Here is an 11,191-nt window from a genome sequence, read left to right on the forward strand (position 1 = left end):
CGGAAGTTATGTAAACATTTTGCTTATTTGTGACATTTATTAGAACTAGCAGCTTCGATGTGCATACGTGTAATGTACATACATGCATGTACATATATTTTTGTTGTTATTAATGTGTTTTGTGTAACAGTGTATTTTTCTCATTTGTTTTTACTTATTACATATTTGTATAATCAAGTATTATTGTTTGAAAAATACGTATATACGTATGCTGAATTGTAATAAATATATATATATATCGTTTGAAATATACATATACATATTTGTTAAATTGTAATAAATATATTAAGAAAAGTATGCATTATGTTACGATTTTGTATTGATATTATTGATAATGAGGTTTGATATACATGTTCTCCACACAGACAGGATAGCCAATACCACGACAAGTATGCGAGTCGTGAATTACCGAACCTAAAGCTAGCGGTACATTCGCTCTGTAGCCTATTTCACTAAACATCGTAAATTTACTCCATTTCACGAAGCCGGTCGTAGAAATACTACTAACTTACATTGCACGTAAATCTACGTCTGTTTCCTTTTGCAGCTCATTTAGCAGAAATTTGACATCTAAAGCCGATTATTAATAAATCATTGTGCTCTAGTACTGTCGTTAAACAAAACAAACTTATAACTTTTAAAAGAAAGAACGAATAAACTTGATAACATTTGGAAACCACCGTTTCCGGTATACCAACACACGGTTGTACTGTACCAAATAAACTCCTATAGGCGACAATGTTAACCTATGTAGTTAAAAACACTATATTATGGGTCAATTCCCTATATTTGCTTTGGGAGTGGAGGGGGGGGGGGGGGCACTGATGGGTCGGGTACAAACTCTGTATCAGATTTTGGGTTACAATGGTAAAAATTAATGTGATAAAAAAGTCTCACAAGTGGGGGAACGTACCCCCAGGCCCCCTCTGGTTCCTACTGGCCTGATTTGGACAAGTCGATATGCACTTTAAAAAAATTATGGTGATTTCAATTCGTGTTTTCCAACAAAGTAGTAAATATACTGCAAAAAGGGTCTGCATTAAAAAAAAAAAAAAAGTCATGTCCACCCCATGGATCCACAACTAAAAGTTTCACATGTCATAAACGAGTTTATTATTTGTGTAGGCAAAATGCAAGATGACGTTTGGGTGCAGTGGCGTAGCGTGGGTTGCCAGCGCCCGGGGCAAGGCAAGTATTGCGCCCCATAACCAGTGGACCGTTAGCACTCCCCGAGTCCCTTCCACCAGTCCAGAATTTTGCGCCCAGGGCAACCGCCCTGGTGGCCCCGCCCACGCTACGCCACTGTTCGGGGGTATTTTGGGTGGGTTTTTTGTTTTGTTTTTGTTTGGGTTTTTTTTTTTTTTTTTGTCTAAACAATTTTCACCCCAATCAAAATAATAGTCAGTTGACCAGGCAGTCATTTGTGCATGGATATAGCTTTTATTTCTAAATTGTAGAGAAAATATGATGTTGAATTTTAAAAAGATGAAAGTAAAACATGGTATAGTGCGTCAAATACAAGTTTTAAAATAATACATTTGATAGCAGGGGTGGATCTAGACATTTGTAAAGGGGAGAGGGGTGTCACAGAATTGTAATAGGAGCAAGCTGAATTTGTGCAAGGCAAATGAGCCGAGGTTCGAAATATTCGTAATGAAGACAAGAAGAGACGCGTTTTCAGGACTGTTTACCCCCCCCCCCCCCCCCCATGTCCAGACCACGGTACGGCCCTGCGTTTAATGGGAGCTGGTACAGGAAATAGGTACTGGGAAAAAATATCGTCTGTTTTTGTGTTTTTTGCTGCATACATTTGCATATATCAAAACATTTGCAGACTCGTCTTAATAGAACGCTATCAGCCTCTCTGAAAAATTTGTTAAAAAAATTGAATGGATTAAAAAAAAAGTGTTTGTTTAACGACACCACTAAAACACATTGATTTATTATTCATCGACTATTCGATGTCAAACATTTGGTAATTCTGCCAAGTAGTTGTTAGAGGAAACCCGCTACATTTGTTTGCTAATGCAGCAAGGGATCTTTTATATCCGCTTTCCCACAGACAGGAAAGCACATATCACGGCCTTTGACCAGCTGTGATGCACTGGTTGGAACCAGAAGAAAAACAAATCAGTTGAATGGATCCACCGAGGTAGTTCGATCCTGTGACGCTGGCACCTCAAGCGAGCACTCAACCGACTGAGATGAATCCCGCCCTGAGTGGATCAAATGACACAGGTAACAAAACTGACTATCACTGGATTAATAAAGGAAGTTAATTTGTTAAACACTTTACAAAAAACAAAAGTGTGGCCATTTTATGAATTATCGAAGTGGATATAGCAATTTACGTGTGCGACTAGTTGTGGTCGAGGGCACTCCTTAGATTTACGTCTAACATTACTCGTAACTTACGTTTACACTTCTTTGTGAAACGCTCTTCAGTCGTAGATTTACGTTTACGTGCGAAATGTAACTTACGATGTTTAGTGAAATTGGGTCCTGGCTTGGAGTTGTTACGTGCACAATGTCTATAAAACGTAAATCGAAGGCATAACCAGTGCGCCATTCAGGCCGAATAATGTTGCTTTTCCCGGACAGTGGTGATTGGTTTAAGTGGTTTGCTGTTATTCACACAGATGTGCATTACTGGTGGGCTGGAGTCGGTACACAATTTGCTGGGGTTTGCCAACTTCAAAAACAGCGCTATGACCACTGCACCATCGAGATCAGTATGGTTGTGATGGATAGTCATATTAATTTCATTTTAACTAAATAACTAATTAACGCCGGTTTTGGCACACACCCTTGAACTGTTTAAGACAATCGGTTAATGGTTAATTGCAAGGGGTTGATGCTAGAGAAGTCGATGTATTTTTCTTCCGCTGATTACGTGTCACAATGATCAAATGTTTGACGTCCAAACGTCGATGATTAATAAATCACTATGTCTACTGGTTTTGTTAAACAAAACAATACAATACCACTGAAGTCGGTTTGAACCTAATTTTTTATATCCACCATATATACCCGATATACAATCTGACAGATTCCTTCCCAGTGAATCATGTGTCAGCTATCTGAGTCCCTGTATCCACCTTATACTAGTATTCCCGATATAAAATCTGACAGATTCCTTCCCAGTGAATCATGTGCCAGCTAGTTGAGTCGCTGTATGATGTGTACACTGGCGGCGCCGTTACTGTTACTTACCACCCGGCTGACAAATACGACTTTAGCTTTAATTTACCATGCATGCTTTTAAAGACGTTCTGGCACATTTGTGTAAACGTTTGGCTCAAGGCACTGGAGTTTATACATAACAGATAAGGAAGTTTATACTCCTACCATTAGCAGAGGACGTTGAATATTTGGGTAGTGATAGATACTTGCTCAAAGTAGAGCAGTGATCCAACATTTGTAACAGTAAACACTGAATTTATAAAAATATATTCAGATATTTTAACGAAAACGCCCATCATCTTTTAAAACGTAATTCACTCAGTAATATAAACTAATGAATCCAACTTAGGATGCTTTGGAATTTCATTTGCGGTACATATGCTGTTGTTGCTCAAATACAAATTCATGAACAGTTAGTCAAGATATTTAAAGTGACTTTCCCTAGCTTTTAAACACTACGACGTATGGTTCATTATTAAAGATGTGTTTTATTATTGGAATTAGCCACTACTTGTATTTTGTTGTTAAGATTATCTTTCTACGTACATCCAACGTGTTCCTGGTCACCCTGGTGTTTGTAATACAACGAACTGTATTTTTAAAATATTTTTAAAAACGCACGTATGCCCGAGAAGTAACAGTTATGGAGATTGAGTTCCAGTCCATTTTAGAGAGTATTTTCCCTTTTCAACATCACTGGCTCTTGTTTCACTCTATTGTGATTTTATCCACGGGTGTTACAGGTTTGTGGATTAAATAAACTTAGGGTCATAGGTATACCTTAAGAATTGAATGTGATAAGAGTGGACGTTCTTGGAAGTATGAATCACATAATCGCTTTAAACACGATATGAGTGGCGTTTGATAGCTGAGTGTTTGGTTTTTAAACATGAACTGAATTATGTTTCCATTTTAATTCTCCATCTTGACAGAACACAAAATATATATCAGACATAAATGAGTGGAACAAACACTTTATTTCACTTCTAGGGCTCATCTACGCAATCATGTATTTGTTCAAACTTGAGGGTATGGTCATACAGAAGAAGAAAGATGATGTTGGATCAGATTCTGCTGTCCATACTGTCAAACATTCCTGATCTTGGTGAAACAACAATGTTGTATAGGGAAGACAAAGGTGTTATTACCAAATCAAACCAAACATTGTTTACATGTCCATATCCAAACAGGTTTCAGGCATGTTTACCATGGGCGCAACCTCTGATATCGCCAGTCCATACCAGAATGGTGTTTTTAAGAACTCTGATATCGCCAGTCCATAAGAGAATGGTGTTTTTAAGAACTAGGATATCGCTAGTCCATGACAGAATGGTGTTTGTAAGAACTCTGATATCGCCAGTCTATGACAGAATGGTGTTTTTAAGTACTAGGATATCGCTAGTCCATGACAGAATGGGGTTTTTTTTAAAGAAAATTAATTGATATTTTATCTCCACCTATCCCTATAGTGATATTAATTGATCAATTAACTGAATATTGTTAATTATGATTCAAAGTTGATTTTGTTTTTAAATTGAAATCAGTATATTTTAAGTCAGTCGCGAGTACAGTTGTAAAATGATGGGTTTTTTTTAAAGCTGTGACATTTACCCAAATATAATGCGTTTCTAGAATCCTTAGCTGATGGGCCTCCAAAACACCACATCAGTGATAGCATTTGGCCCACAATATGGTACTGATATTCGAAATTTTGGGTCCTAGCTCATACGCTACTAAACCAACTGATATTTTAATTTGCATTCTAAATCTATATGGCAGTACAATAAAACTGATAATAACAAAATAATTATCTATAATATCATTTTCTAAAATGAGTTTCGACTGAAAGCTAAACAAAATTCCTCTCGTGTTACATGTTGTTAGTTATTTGAATTCAATAAATTCCCTAAGTGTTGATGATGTAAACGAACCCTTTGAAGGGATATTTGTATTGTCTAAACTTGTAAGACGAAACTATACCATATCGTCATGAGCTGGCACATTTTCCATATTTACATACCTACACTAAATGTGTAGATGTCAGACGTCAACCGATCTAGCACGTAGCTCGTATCTAACAGCTCAGATCAGCTGTCCAATTATAAAACACCCAAACATAATCAAATAAAATAGTTTTTGTTAAACTACTGCCTTGTAATTTGTAAAACTACCCAGACGTATCTACGTCACAAAACGCTCGTTTGTGGAGTGTCTGACTGTATATATACATGTGTATATTACATTTACCTCACGTTACAAATACACCCCACCCCACCCCCAGCCCAGCGTAATAACGCGAATCCGTGAATGGGCCACGTGTTTGAGTAAGCTCTGAAGCAATACGCGCCTAAACTCGTTTATTCATTGGATCATGTCCTTAAATTTGTCAAGCAAACACGACTTCCGTGATGAGCGCACCTTTATGTTACGTTGTCTTTATTCCGTCGTGTCGGCGCATCCACTGGTTTTCTGTCGTACTCAGTGGTGTTCGTCTTCTCAGCCCTACATTTGAAACATACCAGGAAAAATAGTCTGCTTTGTTTTGATAAACAAGTTGGTGGTGTACGAATTTAGCATGTCTGTGGGAACGATATGTCAATGTGTGTGTGTGTGTGGGGGGGGGGGGGACCGCTTTTTTCCTTTTCTTTTGTGGGGAGGAGGGGTTATATAACTCTGGGAAAAAATCATTTTGGGCCCCAAGTAGGAATTATCGATTTGATAATGTATGAACATAACAAGCCCGTAGGAACGATGTGTGAAATGAGGGCCACACGCCATAGCGGTGGAAGGAACATAAGTATGTGCACTGGGTTTATAAGACAAACAAGTCAATATTATGGGCCTCTAGTCGGGAGCGGGAGATGAGGCACACCCAACCTCGGTTCCTACTTACGGGTCTTCATAATTCAGTGATTGTCAGCTTTTCCCAGCCCAGAGCTCCACTGTTAGTGGACGATAAGGGTTACCAAAACCCTCCAAAATAGTCATTCAGTATTAATCAAGACATTCAAATAATCGTAATAAACGAAAGTCATTTATTCGAACAGAAATTACCTCTATGATCACATGATTTAGCTCATACAAAATATGTTTTGCGTTCATGGTAACACCCTAGAAAAATATTGATGCAAAACATGCAAAGTCGTCAGTGACTTCAATGAGACGTGTGGAAATATTTATAGAAGGAATCACAAAAGGAATTACGATATTTTACAATGTAACCTGTGGCTGAGAGTAAGTGGGTGAGAGAGAAAACGTGGGTGAATGAGTGAGTGATAGAGTGAGAGAGAGATGGTGAAAGAGGAGGGAGTTATGTAGGGGTTAGAGAGAGAGAGAGAGAGAGAGAGAGAGAGAGAGAGAGAGAGAGAGAGAGAGAGAGAGAGAGAGAGAGAGAGACGGATAGAGAGAGATGGAAGGGGGAGGGGGTGTGTGTGGTGGTGGGGGTGTGTGGTGGTGGGGGGGGGGGTGCGGATTGGGTGGAGGAGGGGGTAGAGAGAGATAGGAAGAGGGAGCAGGGCTGCTGCCACCAAAACATATATTTCTAAAACATTATGCGATCTTCTTTGTCCACTTTCCATAATAGTTGTGAAGGACATCTCTGTTGAAAGCGATCGATTCTATTACTAAAAAACATTTAACAAAATAGCGCAACAAACACACTTTAAATATCCTTCCAACGGGCCTGTGGTCATGTACGTCAGTGAATACATTATAGTATCATATCATGAAGTGTCTCATTGTTACTATATCTAATTGTATTTCGTGGGTGGACAGATTTATAAAAGTAAAATATGGGTGAAGGGCAAAGGCTAAGATGTAAAAATAAAAATTTGTTTCGTTCAACAATATCATTAGAGCACATTAATTTATTAATCATCGGCTACTGGATGTCAAACATTTTGTAATTCTGACAAATATTCTTCGAGAGGAAACCCGGTAAATGTTTCCATTAGTAGCGAGGGATTTTTTATATGCACATACCACGGCTTTTGATATACCAGTCATGGTGAACTGGCTGGAACGAGAAATAGCCCAAGGTGCCCACCGACAAGGATCAATCCTAGACCGACCGCGCATCGGGCGTGCGCTTTACCAGTAGACTACGTCTCGCCTCGCTAAGTTATAATTACACTTATAACTGAAAAATGCAGTCATTGCCATCTACATCTCCAATCTTTCAAAATACAATGTAATCTTTGTTCTATCATTAATGAAATCATCATAGTATTCTGCTTATGACGTAAAAATATCTGACCTTACGTTCTGCCAATTACTGTTATACCAACCTGAACAATAAAAACGTGTTAGACCACACTTTTGAGTGCCATGTTGACACAAAGTATCCATGTTTTACCAGCGTGTGTTCAAATACGTGTGGTAATTACATTCCTGGTGTGTTGACGATCATTTGATAAACCTGTCCACTTCAAAATGGGTAGCAACTGGACACAAATCCGCCTGTATGTTGGCTAACACAATGTCGCCGAATTCTTTACCAGTTACGCTGTCCAGGATAATTTGGAGAAAACACGAGCTATCTAGTACAAGCTGTTGGTTCACCAAATATCTGAGCAAGTTGACCTAATGTCCTAAATTTCCTAAATTTGTCGAGAATTTGAGAAACTAAGAATTCCAGTTAACCGCCTTGAATGTCATTTAAACACTACGTTATTAATTCGACTGACCTTTCAGTTTTATATAATGGTATATTTCCGCCAGAAATGTTTATTATCTTTTGATGAATTATTATGAACAATTATTTTCATAACAAACGTAGTGTTAATTTAACGTTCAGTTCGATGATATAAAATGGCAAGACTAGATAGGTAGTGAGGTAACTGGTTTAACGTGCTCAAGGGCTTCGAACACTACAAGACTAGATGAAATGTTACGTATCATATGCATATGCCGATATAAGCACATACTTATGTCTGGCATGTTAAAAATTAATTGAAGTCGCTGATTATAAACCTATAAATTTGAGACTCTACAACTGAGGAGTGTCCAGACTTGAATGCACTTGTTCTATGCCTTGAAACCGAACCAAACACATTTTGCAGGTTATATCGAATCATTGGGCCACCACTTTTTACTGATGACTTCTTCGTTCAGAATTATATTCCGAAATTACTTCTCTTTTTTAATATTATTAAATCGTCCGATCCTCTCTTCTTTCTCTTATTTATTTTTGGATTGCCCTTCCAGAAAACTCCAAATTATATAAATGATTGATTCCAAGATACATAGCACGTCCAAACGCCAAACACGTTTTGCATGCCCACATCCATTAGGTTCAGGCCTGTCCGCACTAGACCCTGCCTCAGGTATGACCAGTGACTTGGCTCAGGACGAAGGACCTACCTCAGGAAAAATTAGTGACTTGGCCCAGGACGGAGGACCTGCCTCAGGTATGACCAGTGACTTGGCCAAGGACGGAAGACCAGCATCAGGTATGACCAGTGACTTGGCCCAGGACGGAAGACCTACCTCAGGTATGACCAGTGACTTGGCCCAGGACGGAAGACCTGCCTCAGGTATGACCAGTGACTTTGCCCAGAACGGAGGACCTGCCTCAGGTATGACCAGTGACATGGCCCAGGACAGAGGACCTGCCTCAGGTATGACCAGTGATTTGACCCATGGCGGCGGACCTGCCTCAGGTATGACCAGTGACTTGGCCCAGGACGGAGGACCTGCCTCAGGTATGACCAGTGACTTGGCCCAGGACAGAGGACCTGCCTCAGATATGACCAGTGACTTGGCCCAGGACGGAGGACCTGCCTCAGGTATGACCATTGACTTGGCCCAGGGCGGCGGACCTGCCTCAGGTATGACCAGTGACTTGGCCCAGGGCGGCGGACCTGCCTGAGGTATGACCAGTGACTTGGCCCAGGACGAAGGACCTGCCTCAGGTATGACCAGTAACTTGGCCCAGGACGGAGGACCTGCCTGAGGTATGACCAGTGACTTGGCCCAGGACGGAGGACCGGCCTCAGGTATGACCAGTGACTTGGCCCAGGGCGGCGGACCTGCCTCAGGTATGACCAGTGACTTGGCCCAGGACGAAGGACCTACCTCAGGTATGACCAGTGACTTGGCCCAGGACGAAGGACCTACCTCAGGTATGACCAGTGACTTGGCCCAGGACGGAGTACTTGCCTCAGATATGACCAGTGAGTTGGCCCAGGGCGGCGGACCTGCCTCAGGTATGACCAGTGACTTGGCCCAGGGCGGCGGACCTGCCTCAGGTATGACCAGTGACTTGGCCCAGGGCGGCGGACCTGCCTCAGGTATGACCAGTGACTGGGCCCAGGACGGAGGACCTGCCTCAGGTATGACCACTGACTTATCCCAGGACGGAGGACATACCTCTCGTATGACCAGTGACTTGGCCCAGGACGGAGGACCTGCCTCAGGTATGACCAGTGACTTGGCCCAGGACGAAGGACCTACCTCAGGTATGACCAGTGACTTGGCCCAGGACGAAGGACCTACCTCAGGTATGACCAGTGACTTGGCCCAGGACGGAGTACTTGCCTCAGATATGACCAGTGACTTGGCCCAGGACGGAGGACCTGCCTCAGGTATGACCAGTGACTTGGCCCAGGGCGGCGGACCTGCCTCAAGTATGACCAGTGACTTGGCCCAGGACGGAGGACCTGCCTCAGATATGACCAGTGACTTGACCCAGGGCGGCGGACCTGCCTCAGGTATGACCAGTGAATTGGCCCAGGACGGCGGACCTGCCTCAGGTATGACCAGTGACTTGGCCCAGGACGGAGGACCTGCCTCAGCTATGACCAGTGACTTGACCCAGGGCGGCGGACCTGCCTCAGGTATGACCAGTGACTTGGCCCAGGACGGCGGACCTGCCTGAGATATGACCAGTGACTTGGCCCAGGGCGGCGGACCTGCCTCAGTTATGACCAGTGACTTGGCCCAGGGCGGAGGACCTGCCTCAGGTATGACCAGTGACTTGCCCAGGGCGGCGTACATTGCCGCGCTTGCCGCCCCATCGTATATAGCACTCTCGGTCTAACGAAGTCATAAAGGTCGCCGTAATCTTTACGACTGCAAGAACACCATCGGCTTTTGATACATCATCCATGAACACTAACAAGCGTCCAATAAGACATAGGAGGTGAACCTTTTGGAAATGTATAGTCTTTTTATTTTTGATTACAAATAAACATTTATTAATGTCGTCAACAATGTGGTTTTCATGGAAGCATTTTGCTGTCAAAAAACAACAACAACAAAATGTGTTTTAGTCAAAGGACCAATTTACAGGTATCCGCCTTTACAATAATTACAGTATCGTGATTAACACTAACACCACGTCAGGCTATCCACGATGAGGCTACCCGCCTTTAGAACTAACTGTATCATGATTAACAATAAAACCACGACAGGCTATCCACGATGAGGCAACCAGCCTTTAGAACTAACTGTATCATGATTAACAATAAAGCCACGTCACGCTATCCACGATGAGGCTACCCGCCTTTAGAACTAACTGTATCATGATTAACACTAAAACCAGGTCTGGCTATCCACGTTGAGGCTACCCGCCTTTATAACTAACTGTATCATGATTAACACTAAAACCACGTCAGGCTATCCACGTTGAGGCTACCCACCTTTATAACTAACTGTATCATGATTAACACTAAAACCACGTCAGGCTATCCACGTTGAGGCTACCCGCCTTTAGAACTAACTGTATCATGATTAACACTAAAACCACGTCAGGCTATCCACGTTGAGGCTACCCGCCTTTAGAACTAACTGTATCATGATTAACACTAAAACCACGTCAGGCTATCCACGTTGAGGCTATCCGCCTTTAGAACTAACTGTATCATGATTAACACTAAAACCACGTCAGGCTATCCACGTTGAGGTTACCCGCCTTTACAACTAACTGTATCATGATTAACACTAAAACCACGTCAGGCTATCCACGATGAGGCTACCCGCCTTTAAAACTAACTGTATCATGATTAAC

The 11,191-nt window shown here is 41.8% G+C and overlaps 1 protein-coding gene across 1 annotated transcript; it reads right to left on the bottom strand.

Moving 5' to 3' along the window:
• Window positions 1-8,526: 8,526 nt before the first annotated feature.
• Window positions 8,527-10,179, bottom strand: LOC121374845 (proline-rich protein 2-like). The gene has a single exon (XM_041501955.1). The coding sequence runs from the start codon at window positions 10,177-10,179 to the stop codon at window positions 8,527-8,529; it is 1,653 nt and encodes a 550-aa protein (XP_041357889.1).
• Between the last annotated feature and the right edge of the window lie 1,012 nt (window positions 10,180-11,191).

The sequence above is a fragment of the Gigantopelta aegis genome, chromosome 6 (genome assembly GCF_016097555.1).
Source record: "Gigantopelta aegis isolate Gae_Host chromosome 6, Gae_host_genome, whole genome shotgun sequence".
NCBI lineage: Eukaryota > Metazoa > Mollusca > Gastropoda > Neomphalida > Peltospiridae > Gigantopelta > Gigantopelta aegis.

What these genes read in the sequence shown, in the direction of transcription:
- LOC121374845 (XM_041501955.1), bottom strand. Translation starts at nt 10,179, where the DNA reads ATGTACGCCGCCCTGGGCAAGTCACTGGTCATACCTGAGGCAGGTCCT.